General features: G+C 44.6%; 3 protein-coding genes across 5 annotated transcripts; 2 read left to right on the forward strand and 1 right to left on the reverse strand.

The window, feature by feature from the left end:
• Positions 1-393: 393 nt before the first annotated feature.
• LOC108155431 (protein amalgam) lies at positions 394-2,158 on the reverse strand. The gene has a single exon (XM_017286242.2). The coding sequence runs from the start codon at positions 1,665-1,667 to the stop codon at positions 678-680; it is 990 nt and encodes a 329-aa protein (XP_017141731.1). The 5' UTR covers positions 1,668-2,158; the 3' UTR covers positions 394-677.
• A 3,677-nt stretch (positions 2,159-5,835) lies between these two features.
• On the forward strand, positions 5,836-8,728 carry LOC108155429 (homeotic protein bicoid). 3 transcript variants are annotated; one of them, XM_033390251.1, is made up of 4 exons: positions 5,836-6,186; positions 6,314-6,326; positions 6,395-7,485; positions 7,568-8,728. In XM_033390251.1, the coding sequence occupies exons 1-4, from the start codon at positions 6,031-6,033 to the stop codon at positions 7,850-7,852; spliced, it is 1,545 nt and encodes a 514-aa protein (XP_033246142.1). In that variant the 5' UTR covers positions 5,836-6,030; the 3' UTR covers positions 7,853-8,728. The 3 variants fall into 3 exon arrangements, with proteins under 3 accessions (XP_033246142.1, XP_017141727.1, XP_017141728.1); XM_017286238.2 differs by having other exon boundaries at positions 5,837-6,186; positions 6,251-6,326; XM_017286239.2 differs by having other exon boundaries at positions 6,100-6,186; positions 6,251-6,326; positions 6,376-7,485.
• Positions 8,729-10,545: 1,817 nt separating this feature from the next.
• Positions 10,546-12,117, forward strand: LOC108154235 (protein zerknuellt). The gene is made up of 2 exons (XM_017284461.2): positions 10,546-10,689; positions 10,754-12,117. Exons 1-2 carry the CDS (start codon positions 10,618-10,620, stop codon positions 11,810-11,812), a joined length of 1,131 nt encoding a protein of 376 aa, XP_017139950.1. The 5' UTR covers positions 10,546-10,617; the 3' UTR covers positions 11,813-12,117.
• The last annotated feature ends 4,314 nt before the right edge of the window (positions 12,118-16,431 follow it).

Raw genomic sequence — 16,431 nt, forward strand, 5'->3', positions numbered from 1 at the left:
TGATTAAGTGAGAACATATATCGTTGGAGTATGATAAATAATTGTAAAAAAGTACAGAATTCGCTATTCTTCGTTGTGGAATGTTTTTGGAACTCCAAACGATCAGTTTTCAACATTTTCAACTCTGCTACAATCTAAAAAAAAAACTATAAATATAATCTTCTCTTCCATAAAACCGCTTGGAAGATGAACTTTCGATCTATATTCCACTCTTACCTACTTTACTCCAACAAACCATAATCTATAGCATTCTTTACTGTATTTCCATCCATCCACTATCTTCCATAACAAGAGCAAATCTTCCCACATTTACTCCCTTCAAAGAATCCGCAGCATGCTGGGCTCTCTCTCCCGCCATATAGGAAAAGACCGATTAAAATGTATCAAAGAACATTATGTACTTATACTATATATGGTATTTTTTGTATTTGTTGTATGTATATGCAAAAAGGCATTCTTAAGGCACAAACAGTCGAAAGATTTCAAGTGTATCCGAAAATATATGAATCTGAATGAGAGCTAATTGAATGAATCATTAATAATATAAACAGAGGCCGCATCCGGAGCGATCCGATCCGCACAGACACAGAATTGCCGAAATAAAGTTCATTAAAGTAAAAGTTCAAGTCTTATATGCGTGGGAATGGGAATTCAGGCAGAGTCTGCAGACCGGACCTCTACGATAGGGAGGGCACTGGGATGACGGTCTGGAAGAGATGGAGCCGGGCATCGGCGTGACCCAGCTTGTTGGTAGCATTGCAGTAGTAGTCGCCAAAGTCCTCCTCGGACACGTTGGCAATGCGCAGGACTGAAGTCGTTGTCTCAAAGGATGAGGCTGTGTTGGCCACCTCGTGCTGGCGGCTCGACTGCAGTTGGACGCCATTCCGGTGCCAAACGACCGTCGGAGCGGGATAGCCCTGAACGGAGCACTCCAGTTCCACGGTGTGCGAAAGCATCTGAGCGATCTTGGGACGCTGAACGGCAATCTGTGGCCGGAACTCGACCTCCACGCGGATGAGGCGACGATCGGGCTGGCCCTCTCCATTCTGGGCGATGCAGTAGTAGCCACCGCGATCCATGCGGTGCACGGTTCTGATGCGGAGAGTGGGCTCGGCCAGCAGGTGCCCTCCCGCCGGCATAATGGCATTGTTCTCGCGGGCCCAGGCGATGGTGGGCTTGGGGAAACCATTGGCATGGCACGTCAGCTCCAGATTTTCTCCCTCGGTGACCAGAGCGGTCTTGGGCGTTCTCTCCGAAATCACAGGTGGTGTTTTTATCTGCAGATTCAGCTTCTTGGTGATCTTCTCCGAGGTGGAGACCAGCACCTGGCACTCGTACGGACCCATATCGTTCACCTCGATCTGTTTTATCCGGAAAGTATAAATGGCATTGCCCGCCTTGGGATCCTCCGTCACAGAGACGTTGTAGCGCTGATCGGGCAGACTGAGCATATTCCGCATGGAGAGCATGGAGTTGGTGTCCGATTTGGCCCAGCTAACGGAGAGTTGGCCCACCTGCTCCACCGTGCAGTTGAACTCGACGCTGTCGCCGACGCTGGCAACCACATCCTTGGTGATGTGGCTGATGACGGGGGCGGCGCTGGCTGCGGCAGCGAGGCCCACGCAGAGGCAAAGGCAGAGCCGAAGACGAAGCCGGAGATTGTTCATGGCTGATTACACACTCTTCCCGGTTTATCTTTGTTTATGTCACACGGGTTTTCTCTCTTTCTTAAACGCGAGTTCAATGTTCAATGCGCAACGTTCGGGATTTGAATGAAATGCTGGCGATGATGGACCCTGAGCCCGGCTCAAGTTTGGTTTTCTGCCTGCGCTTCGTCTTCGTTTATGCTGCTGCTGCGCCGACGCTGGCAGTTCGTGAGAGATAACTAGAAAGAGCAGCACCGAAAATTGTGCACTGAGAGCAAACGAAGATGACTGAGAGTGTGATCGGTTTGAGGTGATTCAGCTGATTTAGCTACTACTGCTTTTCTCTCAGTGCATTTGCCGAAGACCAAAGTCAATGACTGTTTCGGGGGATCTTATCGCCCTTCGTCTTGTTTGTTTTTGTACTTAACATATTTATTTCTCTTTCTATCTGTTTGATGTTGGTTGTTCTCCTGCTGCTCACTCACTTAGCAAAGGTTTATTAGGAATGAGGTAAGGTAGTACGAGATAGGCACCTGTGCATGCCATCTTTGCGAGCACAAAGAAAGCAAGAGAGAGACACTCTTCTAGTGGAGTGGTACTGTCCCACCTTATATTTATTATACCTTGCACTTATCAATGCACTCTCGCTCGCTCGCTCTTTCTCTAATTGATTTGTTTTGCTCGATGTTGCTGGCTGGCTGCCCTTTTCCCCCCGATTTCTTTTATTTTTCCCCCACACTTCTGATGATAAGAGTGGAGCGGATTGCAGTGTCCGCGCAAGCGAAAGAGCCGCCGCGGGCAGACTGAAATTCAAATTTGTGCCGCCATTCGGCCATAAACCGTTTAGGGGTTCTTGGAAAATGTGGGAATGTTGTGCGTACACGCACACACGCACACAGGGACAGGGAATGATTTATGGCATGGCGCGCCGCCAGAATAACGGCAACAATAGCGAACTTTTCTGGAATAACCTTTCGCCTTTTTTGTTGGAAATGCCGCGCGGTCACGATCCTGACGGTCCCCGAGAGAGAGAGAGAGAGCGAGCCAGGCTCTGTGCAAAGAGGGGCGCAAGCGCGAAAACTGGAACAAAAAGGGGTGGCACAAAGCCTGGCACTGGGTGTGGGATATTTCCGCCTGGTGTTCAGCCATGCTGGGACTTTCTAGGGGAAATTTAATGCGGGAATCCCTGAAATTTAAGATGGAATTGAAATTAAATCTTTGGAATTAAGCGATTTTCGTTTGGAAAATCGAGAATGAAAGGAAATAAAATCTTAAAAATGAAATATAAATATAAAATGGCTATAATTGTACGATATATTCAAGATTTTACTTTCGAAGCACCAGAATGTCATTGGTATTGAAACAAATGCAGATTAAAGAAAGATTTCTAAACAGCATATGGCCGTCCAGCATTTCCCTACCAAAAAAACCCTTGAAAATTCCATTTAATTTCCATATTTCCCAACAGAAATAAGATATTTCCTTTAACCAAATCCATAATGAGGCCTGATCCCAGGGTGAAGCACTGTCATCATGATTGATGATGGTTCCACCGTCTGTTCATTCGCTCCTTAAGAGACACCGACAAAAACTAGGCATTTCCATAGTTTTTGGGAAAATTAAATCAAAATCTTAAATCGTTTTCCATCGAAATGAGGTTGCAACCGAGGGGAAAGGAAGGGCTAGATGCAGCCTGAAAATGCATCCTGAACACTGCCTCTAAACCGCTTTTTTCCTCTCGCATATCCCTGAGTGCACATTCGAATCAGATAATTGTAAATTGTGTAAAATAATAAATTTCAAGTTAACTATCTGGTGGGACCTCATAGTGCGCTTCTATTATATGTCCTTGCCACATATCCCATCTCTTTCTCACTGTTGCAGCCACCAGCAGCATCATCATAATCATCTTCAGCATCAGCAGCATCATCATCATCATCATCGTCGCTGTCGATGTCCAGGGTCCCAGGGTCCTGGACTGGGCTGCTTTATGCACTGAAACGCAACGCTCGACTTGGCTCTCGGACCGAAAACTGGACACACACCGAAAGAGACAGGGCTATAAGAGAGAGAGGGAGAGACACGTATAGAAAGAGACAGAACGAACCGCTGCTGGAAACCGGGCTGTATGTTCGTTCACATTCAAGCGGATCCAAAACAGAAAATGTCAAATTTTGTAATTTATTACCCGAATCCTGTTTCTGTCAGTGACTCTTTCGGGTGTTTTGAGAGCAAAGGGAAAGGCGGCAGGCGGCAAGCGGCAACAGAGGGACAGGAGAGGACAAGAGAGAGGCAACCAGAGGGATTCTCTGTGGCAGCACAGAGGGGAGTACACGGATCCGGGGTCTGGTCTCCGTACAACTCCTTTTGTCACACAAACTGCGTGTGAATTTTGTGGCCCACTGTATGCGTATGCGTGTGTATATACGTGTGTATCCTTTGGCTTTTGGGTGGCGCGTAGTTTTGTTTGCCTTTTGGCTGGATGCCCGCTCTCTCACTCTAACACACTCTCCCACTGTGTGGCTCTGTCTCTGCCTATGAATTGACTTTTGTTGCCAGTTGGCAGAGCAGTGGCAGAAGTTGCAACAGAAACTACTTGCCACATCCACAAAGCAAACACGTCAGTTATTCGGTAAGTGTCATTAAAATATTTCACTTAGCAATTGACAGCGAAGTGTTTCTCTAAATGTTTAGAAAAAACAGGAATGTTGGATGGTATTTTCTTCTAAAATTAAAGCTTAATGACTTTTATTACTAATAAATTCATTTTTTTTTTTACTAATTTCTATTAAAACGTATTATGTTAGCAACACAAAATTTAAACAGAATTTAAATACATCTTGGGCTATTTTGTTAGTTTTTGTTTGAATAGAATTTCAAATTTCCCGCCGACACACAAATCCATCGATCTGGCAGCGCGCATTACCATTTTCCAGCGGTCTGGCAGCACCCGTAATCAATAACAGCAGCAATATCGATAATTTTATGATCATCGATTTAAAACCATCGGTATTAATTTTTAATCGATAGCACCATCGATATTTATAACGGTATCTTTTTGAAATGAGACGCTATATTTCGGTATATTTCTGAGGGTCACACTGGTCTTGACCAAAATTTTTTTTCGCCGCAGTTCGCTTTTGCAACATGAGTCCCATTCCATACACAAATGTTGCTTATTCCATGCACACATACCCTGGAGGAATGGATGTTATAGAATTGTGAATATGTTTGTCATCCCAGGCAAAATCAATTTATTTTCAATATATTTTAATATAATTCAATATTATTTAATATTATTTTCATTATTGTCTTCTTGTAGGGACCAAGAATAGGTATCAGGATCGAGATATATATATAAAACACTTATCATATACATGAATATGTCTAAAAAATTTAATTTTGAAAAAAGGTCTGTTATCTTCATATCAATATTTATACTTTCATATAAAATGAACAAAATAGGGTATACAAAGCCCTATACTACGGCTTACACGCAACATAGCGACTGTTTTTTTGTTGAACTGTTTCGTTTAAACCTTCTTTTACAATAAATACAATAAAAGCAAGGATTAAAAAATATCCAATCTTGTAGAATTTATTCATCAATAGGATAAAACTATGTGGGCATTGCTGAGAGATTTAGTTTGTCAGCATTATTCAATGGAATATCAAAATTGAGCAATATGAACGAATTTCCTTTTTCGTTTGTTTTGATTGACCTATTTCGCTACTTGTTTTTTGTTTGACTTATTTCGCTAAAACCTCTTTCTACGCAAAATGCAACAAAAGCAAGTGTCTAAAATAAGCCAGTCAAGTTGAGAATAGTTTAATGAATCGGATATAATTATGTGGGCATGGCTAAATATTCTATCTAGACAGTAATATTCAGCGGAATATCAAAATCGAGGAATATGGTTTGCAATCCTTGACGGAGAACGATTAGCCCATTGTAGACCAAGGGGGTATTTTAATATTCCATCACCAATAATGAAAATTTATCAATATTGGCGCAGTTCAGGTAAAAGATATCGTGGTTTTTATTAAGTTAAGAGGAAGAATATGATGCATCTACGAGAAGAACTTACAAACACTATTATTTTCCGACATTTACCACAAGTCGTTAAACGGTTTAAATAGAGGGGGCCTAAGTGGGAATATCGATCACACTGCGTATAACGGCACCTTGAATATGTAAATATATATGTATGCGTGATGGATCGCAAAATGCTGGAAAGATAAGTCTCGAACGTAACCGGTTACCTTAACAAATTAGGAACTATACCATTTTCCCGATCCCAATTTCAAATTGGAAGTTGAGCAATTAAAACGAGTGCTAAAGTGCTGCAAGCTCGGTGCAGGAGGAGGAGGAGTTGTAGGGAAAATGGCGCAACCGCCAACAGATCAAAATTTTTATCATCACCCTCTGCCGCACACACACACACACCCGTCGCACCCCCACCCGCATCCTCATCCCCACCATCATCATCAACATCCGCAGCTGCAATTGCCGCCACAATTTCGGAATCCCTTCGATTTGGTAAGAATATTTCGTTAAAAACAAGGAATAGCTGGTGTAATGTGTGATCCTTGATCGTGTAAAGCTTTTCGATGAGCGAACAGGGGCCATTAACTACAATTATATCCGTCCCTATCTGCCCAACCAGATGCCCAAGCCCGGTGAGTGCTGAAACACGCAGAAAACACAGAAACTGTGACATTTCTAAAGCCCATTCCCCCCTCCATAGAGGAGCTGCCTGATTCCCTGGTGATGCGACGGCCACGACGCACTCGCACAACATTCACCAGCAGTCAGATAGCCGAGTTGGAGCAGCATTTCCTGCAGGGACGCTACCTGACCGCACCACGACTGGCCGATTTATCGGCCAAACTGGCTTTGGGCACGGCCCAGGTGAAGATCTGGTTCAAGAATCGTCGTCGTCGTCACAAAATCCAATCGGATCAGCACAAAGATCAGTCCTACGATGGCATGCCGCTGTCGCCGGGCCTCAAGACCAGCGAGGGAGACCCGCCCAGTCTGCAGAATCTCACTTTGGGCGGAGGGGCCACACCAAATGCCTTGACTCCCTCGCCCACCCCTTCGGCAACGACAGCCCACCTGGTGGAGCACTATGGTGAGACATTCAATGCATACTACAACTACAATCATGGCCATGGCCAGGCTCAAGGCCAGCGCCATGTGGGCCACGTCCATGGGCAGTATTCGGGGGCACCAGGACCCCAGAATGGAGCACAGTTTTTTCAGGCACAACAGCAGCAGCAGCAGCTCCATCAGCAGCAGCAACAGCAGCCGCCACACCACCATCAGAATCATCAGCAGCAACAGCAGCAGCACCTGCACCATCAACTGCCGCACACAAACCACGTGCCGCATCAGATGCAGGCCCAGCAACAGCAGCAACAGGAGCAACAGCAACAGCAACAGCAACTGTATCATCATTTTGATTTCCAACAAAAGACGGCCAGCGCCTGTCGGGTGGTCAAGGACGAGCCGGAGGCCGACTACAACTTTAACAACTCGTATTATATGCGCTCGGCCCTGTCTGGTGTTGGTGTCGCCGCCGCAGCTGCTGCTGCTGCTACAGCCGCACCCGGAACAGCATCGTCGGCCGTTGCGGCGGCGGTGTCGGCGGCGGGTGAGGTGGTGACGTCTGCCCTGTCGCCCGGCTCCGAGGTCTATGAGCCATTAACACCCAAAAATGACGAGAGTCCCAGTCTATGTGGCATTGGCGGCCCCTGCGCCACGGCTGTCGGCGACACGGACATAGCCGACGACATGGACGATGGGACGACCAACAAGAAGACGACGACGCTACAGGTGAGCGGGCGGATGATCTCTCTTCTGACATTCCTTCTTCACTAGATGATCCTTGTTTCTTTCCACTCCCATTCCCATGTAGAACCTGGAGCCGCTAAAGAGCCATACGGTTGTGGTTGGTCTAGACAAAAGCTGTGACGATGGCAGCAGCGATGACATGAGCACAGGCATGCGGGTGCTGTCGGGTCGCGGAGCCTTTGCCAAATTTGGCAAACCATCGGCCGGACAGGCCCAACCACCGCCCCCGCCATTGGGGATGATGCATGACACGAACCAATATCAATGTACGATGGATACGATAATGCAAGCGTATAATCCGCATCGTAATGCCGGAGGCAACACACAGTTTGCCTACTGCTTCAACTAGTAGTATTCCCGGGGTAGATTTATATATAGACTTAAGCGAAAAACAACCATATCTGTTGTTTCCTGATTGTACAAAGACCAAATTGATTGTAGATATCTGCGCGTAGTTATTTGTAAGCCTGAATTGTAAATTTGTTCTTAGTGTTTTTATGTACTAGCCTAGTCAGCAGGCGGCACATTTCAATGATTCTTCAAGTAATACTATATATATTTCTCACTTTTATCGACAACTTTCTCTGCCATACGTTCGTTGCTTCGTTTGTTTTTGGTTGGGTATTCCCCCAAAAGCCCAGGGATACCCTGCTAAAACCAAATGAGGTGTTTTATTGGGCTTGAACGTATGCCAGAGAAAGTTCTTTCCCACATTTTAAGTTCCTCAAAAGCAAAGGAATCTCTGTACTGTAACAAATTTTGTCATAGCTAAAACCTGTACTTATCGAAATGCAAAATGTTTCTCTTGGTTGGTAATCATACAAAACTGTATTATTACCAGCTAAAGATTGAACATTTAAACAATTCCGAATACGCCATGACAAAAGCGTTGGCTTGTTTCGACATTTGGACATTCTTTCTACAAGAAATGTCAGCAAATTGTCTGCCAAGACAAACCAAACATTTGTTTCGTTCTAGGATTCTTTTACTGAATTATTTATACACATATTTATATCCTAAGTTTCCATTTGAATATCACTTCAAGATGCATTGAAATCTGCTTAGCTTCGATTTGTAGTTTAAGAACCACGGTGCACCATTGTCATATGTTCTTTTTTATAAGCTTTTTTGTGTGTAAAGTAATTCTTTGGGAATATATAAACAACATATGATATGCTTCCCAAAAACTATGCCACCAGGCGCGTATGTTAAAAATCTTTCTGAACGAAAACTCGCATGGTTTTTCCGAAAATCTTATGAATTTAAACATGCACTTTTATGGGCCCCGTTATCCTCCCGCTCGCACATGCATGTCGTAAAATCTGATTCGCGATATTTCTACGAAACCCGCGAGTCGTAAAATATTTTGGCACCACCAGCAGCTGCCTGTGTTTATATAGTTACCTGATCCGCTGAACCTGAACATATCCGCGACCCGAACCGATGCGGCTGTGTGTGTGCACTATTTAGGTAGGCCGTGTACAGGCTGACGTGGGCGCCGTCAGCGTTGGTCAGCAGGCCAACTTGTACTTGTTGCCTCAATTTTCTTTGATATAAATTATGGAAAATCCGGGAAACCAAAACGCTCTCTTTGCATGAACGAATCTCGATTGGAAATTCCAGTTTTTCCCAATTTTTATTGAAGCCCAACAGAAATGGGCGCGTTCTCAAAGGTGGATTATTCCGATGGATGTGGGTTGTGTGCGGGAGAAATTCCCAAAGGAAGAATGAATCTTTTTAGAGCATAATCGAAATACATATAGGAAAAAAATATAATATATGTTATACTATTTTAAATGATTGTGATCCTTTTTATATATTATAAAAAATTCTAAAATTAATTTTATATTTGATATAAAAATGTATTGTGCGGTAAATATGGATACAACTAAAGGGTATCAATTGGTTTAGCATTTGTTATAAGATATAAAGGAGTTTATTGTATGATAATCATCATATATTATATATAATTCGGTACATTTGTAAAATATATTAAAGTCGAATAAAGCTCATGTTCTGTCCTGCATGATTCCACATTTTCATATTTTCCACATTTAATATTTAAATAATATGATTCAAAGCGAATATAAATAGATATATTTGCACTTCTTCAGAAACCATTCTTCCTCTTCTTTCCTTTGAAATTGTATCACTAAACTTCAAGACCTCAAATCTCTTCCAAATAATATTATTAAAATTTTGTCAGATTAACATTATTATTATTTCAACTTAAGATACCCCCCTCAACTGTACCACAGATGCCTCACAAGATTCCCCTGTTATGACTTCGCCTTTGTTCCATGGATATTTTTAGCGAATTCTCAGAAGGAGCAAATCCGATAGCGCCAGTAATAAAATGTTTGCCAAGTCCGAGGATCGAAGGACCGCGACAGATTCGCATAGATTCACAGTAGACGAGTATAGTCTGAGGCTTCTGCTGCATGGCAGCAACAAAACGAGTGCCATAAACTCCCCGAGGAGTATCCTTTTTCGCAGCGTTGCTTTCATTGCATTATGAGGATAATTGTGGGACGGGGCGAGCGACCAAAAGCCGCGACACGAAACACAGGGGAGGGGCGCACAACGGTTTCACTTTCAGCGCCGGCCGACCGGCCGCGGCGACTCGAATCGACTCTTCTTCAACAGGTGCTACGAAGTTCAGAGCTGTCTTTGGTTTTGAGATCATCATCAGGCACTGGCCAAGACGACGACGACTGTCTACCTGGCTAGACTCTGGCCGCGACCCCGTGCGGCAGTGTCTCACGTAACTGCCAAATCCTTGGTTGGATTTTGATCAAAACAAGCCTCTAGATTGCCCATTCCCAGGACTCCTTTCCGACTGGAACTCAGACGCACGAGACTTGGCTAGTCTGGATGGTGCCATCGGCGGTACGATGGCGGCGAGTGCGACGAAAGGAAGGCCAAAAAGGGGATTTATGACTCGCGGGTTTAGGCAAATTTTTTCGCAACGCAACGGGCCCTGACCTGAAAGATGACCCTCTACCTAGACCTAGACCAAGAGTTCTATATAAAGAGAGAATGTTTGCATAGGGCAGCATATCATTCTACTCTGGACCGTTCCGTGTACAACATCAGCAGCCCAAAACCGAGATCATGTCATCCGTCATGCATTACTATCCAGTGCATCATCCAACAACAGCTCCGCCAGTGGTTAAATACAGCGATGTAAGTCATACTAACCCTTTCTAATTGAAGGATCTTACTACTTTAACTTATCTTTTCCCATTAGTTGCTCTATGGACATCATCATTCGGCGAATCTGCAGCCTACCTCTCTGCAAAATTACACGCAGCACAGTGTCAGCAGCATACCAGAGCATCCTTCGTTGCAGCAGCATCACCATCAGCAGCAGCAGCTCTCCTCCGATGAGAATCTGTCCTCGCAGCCCAACCAGGATATGCAGCGAGTGAAGCTGAAGCGTTCCAGGACTGCCTTTACCAGCGTCCAGCTGGTGGAACTGGAGAACGAATTCAAGAGCAACATGTATCTCTACCGGACACGTCGCATCGAGATTGCCCAGCGACTGTCCCTCTGCGAGCGACAGGTGAAGATCTGGTTCCAGAATCGGCGCATGAAGTTCAAGAAGGACATCCAGGGACATCGTGAGGCCAAGGCGAGTGCTAAGCTGGCTCAGCCCCAGGCGGAGCAGAGTGCCCATCGTGGCATAGTGCAGCGACTTATGTCCTACTCGCAGGATCCCAGGGAGGCGGCCGCTAGTGCAGCGGAGAAGCGTCCTGCTGTGGCCGCAGCCGTTCCTCCTGTGATTGCTGCTCCACCTCCAGTAGTGGCTGCTTCCGCCGCCTCCTTCTACGGCCAAGCAAAGACCAAGCCACAAGCCATCCCCAATATCTCAAACAACAACAACAGCATGTGCTCCTCCGATCTCAGCGAGATCCTGGAACATCTCGCACAGAGCACAGCGCTGCCAGCTGCTGCAACAGGAGCCCCCACTGCCCCTGGGGCAGCCATTGGCAGCACTACTTCTGGATCATCTGAAGTGGCGGCCTCTGGCCACTATTCCTACAATGTGGACCTCGTCTTGCAGAGCATCAAACAGGATCTGGAGGCAGCTGCCCAGGCCTGGTCCAAGTCCAAGGCGGGGCCTATCCTAGCCAATGCCCAAGCCTGGCATCCCAGTGGCGGCGGCTCCTCCAGTACTGTACCGGTGGTGCATGCGGCACCCTCGATGAATCTGGCGTGGGGCGAGCCAGCGGCCAAGTCCCGAAAGCTGTCGATCTCCCACATCAATCCCTGTGTGGCCGGCGCCGGCTACAACTATCAGAACTAGGAACTCAGAACTGTAGCTACAAGTGTGTATCTGTGTCTGGTGTGTGTATCTTTATACTCTTAAGTATCTTTAGGATATCTCTAAGCTCTAAACGTCTCTGGCACTTGGACGCAAAATTCATTTGTCGCCCCCAAAACTCAGTGACAAGCACAACTTTTGATTATTTCGATATTATTATTATTATTAGGTATTTTATTGGAATTTAAGAATATCTTTTTATTAAAAACTATGAATAATACTATAAATAAAATAAAATAGAATATATGTAGGTTGCCTATAAAAAACACAACTGTTTCATGGTTTTATATGGTTCTGTTTATATTTAAGGAAGTTGGAGGAAATAAGTTTATGGAAGCATTTTCGCTCTAGCTTATCTAAAGATCATAATAATATAAAGATCATTATAAAACTTGTTCTTTTTGGAAACAAACAAGAGATAACGTGAACAGAAAGTTTGATCTTTAAATCTCTAGATTTAAAGCTCTCATTATTTGAAAGGAAACGAGCCTACCATGTAAACATGAGCCAACCCTCGGCTCACTCGCTTCGCTTGCTCACGTCGATATGAGTAAGATATCGGTCAACAAAGACCTACAACTTTTTAACATAAAAACGATTTCATAAATTGGAATTGATATCCTTCTGAAAATAGATCTAATAACACCCAAGAATACTTTCAGTTATCATTTCCTGAACTAACTACAAAGTCTTGTCTTCTTTTCCACTCCATTTTTCCAACTTTCAAATACATTTCTTTGATACTTTTCCCAACTAAACTTTTGCTACCATCCCGTGAAAACCCATCAGTCCTTTGAACAACCCGCTTACCCCCATAAAAGTGGATTTTTTTTCTGGAGAGAGAGTTAATTTTTAGCATTTAGTAGCAGCATTTATTTGTGTCCCAGTGTTGGTTGTCTTTGGTTTCACTTTTCCATTTAATGTCCCATTGCGGACGACTTGAGGTCAAGTCGAGGAATTTCCATTGTATTTGCCATCTATTAAGGTCGTTGAAAAGTGTCAACCGCATTAACTTGGACAGGTCCTCGGACCCTGCTGGACCCTTGTTCGGCTTGGACCATGCTCGCACGTTGGTCATCTTCGGAGGCTGCCCTTGAGGTGGTGTGTGTTACGATTTGATTTATGGATATTTAACCGCACACATTACTTGGACTCTCTGGGCCTTCTGGCGAGTGCTGCCGGACAGCGTCTTTCGGCGCGGAAATGCGACACTCAGCTTCAGCTTCAGCTCCAAGGAATTTCCACCACACACACACACACACACACTTTTCCAGCTGAAGTGACTCTCCTTTCTTCCTTTTGGGGGATTGAGGACAGGAAGGACATCCCTTTTGGGCAGGGACATGCCTCGCCTCTGGTTGTGTTTGGTGTGTGGCAAATTGCTTCCCCTGGGAGGAAATTGTCGCTGCCACTTGCCACTGCCACACATAGAAAGCCAGGGAAAATAGTGCCCAAAGAGTAACAGAGTGTGGTGGCCATGTGGATTAGAGAAGGGGTGGAAGGGCAAGGGGTGGGTGTGGAACCATGGAATTTTCATGCGCATTGTTGACATTTTCCTGACATGTGGTCCGGTGCGGTGCGGTTCTGCTTGGACTGGGAGCATGTCCTCCACATGTTTTGAGGCTGAGACTCTCTCTCTCATTCCCCATAATGAATATAGATGCGAGTCGTGGGCGTGGCTAATCGCTCGGCAATCGGCCCGGCCCGCACAGCTAATCAAACTCGAATAAAAAGCAAAGAAAATTACGCGAAATGCCAATGTAATAAACATGTCCAACAACACAGTACAGCACAGCACACAGGCACAGATTGTTTCTATTGTTCAGTTTGGAATGCCTCTATTCCTCCTCAATCATTCCGGCAACATTGCGGTTTTATTAGCCAAAGACAGAGCCAAAGACAGAGCCAGAGCCACAGTCGAGTGCCTGAAGGCCTGATGACAATGCCACTTGCCTTGGCTCGGTCATAACAATAAATTCTATAGCCACAGCACACAGCCTCAGCCGCCTCTTCTCCCGCCAAAAAAACATTTCAAATTGTTTCTTGTTAATTAAATTAAATATTCACTTGGCTGTTTCCTCCCCCCTCTCCATCTCTCTCTCTGCCTGGACCACAGCGTTTTGTAATTAGATTGAATCTATAATTTTTATGGCTAATCGCCTTAGAGCTTTTCCTCCTTGCTGGCCGCGCAATGAATTTTGAATTTGCGGCCAGGACATTCGCGGAATCCTTGGCGACAGCCGACCAAAATGTATTTTCTGTGCAAATGAAATGAGCTTTCGCCTGAGGAATAGTTCTATCTTTAATTAACTTGAGGAAAAGGTGGGGAAAAGAGCATCTAAAGAGGGCTCTTTAAAACTGAAATTATGAAAGAGTAAAGTTTATAAATCCCGAAGGCACCCAAAGGCACCTAAAAGTTCTACATTTTTCCATAATTTGTAAACCATGAAAACTCTCTCAACCAAAAGGCTATCCCCAGAGCTCTACCTTACATCCGCACTCCTTCTCTATCTCTCTCTATATATTTTTGGCCATAATTTGAATATTTTTGGCCAGAAATTTGAATATTTTTGGCACGTTTAAACGTTATGACATTTCACAGACGTGTCAGTCCCTCAACGCCCGACGCTATGGCCAACACCTGTCGTATAAACAAATCGTGCAAAGAGCACAGAAAAAACTTTCCTTTCCATTCCATTCCACATATGCCAGCGGTGTTGTCCCGCCGTGTCCTGTCCCAAAATAAAAAAAATGTATATATAGTGGCACAGCAGGCACAACAGCAGCAGGGAAAAACTCTACTTATTTTGTATTCCATGGAAGATTGTGAATGCGTGAAAAAAATCACTTCAAAATTTGAATGCCAATTGCTAAAAGGGGAGCCCCAAAAAAAGGAAATTCTTGGGCATACAATGGAAATTTTGTTGCGCCTTTCCCTTGAGTCATGGGGGTCGTGAGCCGTGAGGTTGTTGCAAGCATCTGTTGCTGCTATTTTGGGTTTGATAATACCCTTAAAGAGGGTATGGTAAATTGTATCAACAGAAAAGAAGGAAGAAATAACTTTGGCAATGAATATTGTGGGGTATTTAAAGCTTCGGATAGAATTATTTGTTCTTTTTTTGGGGCAAAGGATACTCTCATTATATGGAAGTAGGAGATGCAGGAAACAAGGTGCCACACAATTTGAGTAGAGTTCTTTCCATCTCCTGTTTCCACAGCACAAGTGGTTCCTTCAAGTGGATATCCCATACCCTCCTAGATACTGGTATCCGTATACCAATTTCATGGCTAATTCGGCTACCCCTAACCATCCCTCAACCCTCTCAATTCCATACACCATCTGATGTGCAACATATGCAAGTGACCTCCCGTATATGTATGTATCGGGGTAGGGATTGGGGGTTCCCATTCGTATTTATGGCCCGATGGCTGGTATATTTTTCATCGGTCTAAAACCCATAATTAAATTACGTGAAATTCATTTATAACAATTACGTTGAAATGGCAATCTATGCTGATGATGCCGCCACAGTACACACACAGGCCACAGTCCTCGATCTCTCTCTGCCACAAGGAACTGACGGTGGAAAAACTCTAAGCAGCAGAACGAATATTCGTGTGGCAGAAAATAAAAAATGCTGTGCGTCATGTGAGCAATTTGGTGTCGTTGTCGTTTGTCCATTTGCCTGTGTGGCAGTGGCAGGCAGGCATTGGGTGCCACAACCAGTTCACTCGGCTCCTGGCTCTCTGCACAGTTCTCTGTGGCTCTCCTCCACCTCTCTCAGAGTTCCCTGTGTCTCTCCTTTTGCAGTGCACTGCAATTATTTATTCCTGTGCATTTGGTGTTTCCCCTCTTTCCGTTTCCTCTCTCCTTTTGCTTACATGGCGCTTAAGCATGCCCATGTCCGGTTTTTGCCCGTGTCCGTGTGTGTCCATGTGTCCGTATGGCTCCTAAATGCCTGGAACACACGACACAGACACATATCCGCCACCCATAATATACCTCCTCACTCCTTTGGAGGAAAAGGCGGATCCAATGCAAGGTAATGTCCCCGCAACATGCACTTCTACACTGAGGCAAAAAATATGGAAGATTGGTGTATTGCTGTGGCTTTGCAGGAAAGATATGGAATGAGAATATGATCTAAATAGGATCTACAATGATATGCTGATCCTTTTGTAGTTTTGTTGATTTATCTTCATGGAAGAATATATATTGAAATATCCATTTACATAAACATTTGGGATCTCTCATCGAAATCTTTAGTACCCCAAAAGTATATTTTTCAGTGTATGAAATATTGAAGGAAAAGCGAGTGGAGTGCTGTTGGTGGCAGAGAGCTGGAGAAGGAGTCGTGGAAGAAGGAGATCCGAAGTATGGGGACTTGAAAGAGGTTAACTGATGGAGACCCGGAGTGGTGGAGATGGTGGAGTGGTTGTGCAGATCCAAAGGAGAGTTGGAGGGGCTGAAGCGTGTTGGAGTCTTTTGGAGCTTCAGATTGCGGCTCTACTATTATTAGATGCCATTATGTTTTATAGTCTATAATTGATCCTTTGAGCCAAGCAACGCTTATGCACTTTTGTGGTATGCATTTCTTTAT

This window comes from Drosophila miranda, chromosome 2 (assembly GCF_003369915.1).
Source record: "Drosophila miranda strain MSH22 chromosome 2, D.miranda_PacBio2.1, whole genome shotgun sequence".
Lineage (NCBI taxonomy): Eukaryota > Metazoa > Arthropoda > Insecta > Diptera > Drosophilidae > Drosophila > Drosophila miranda.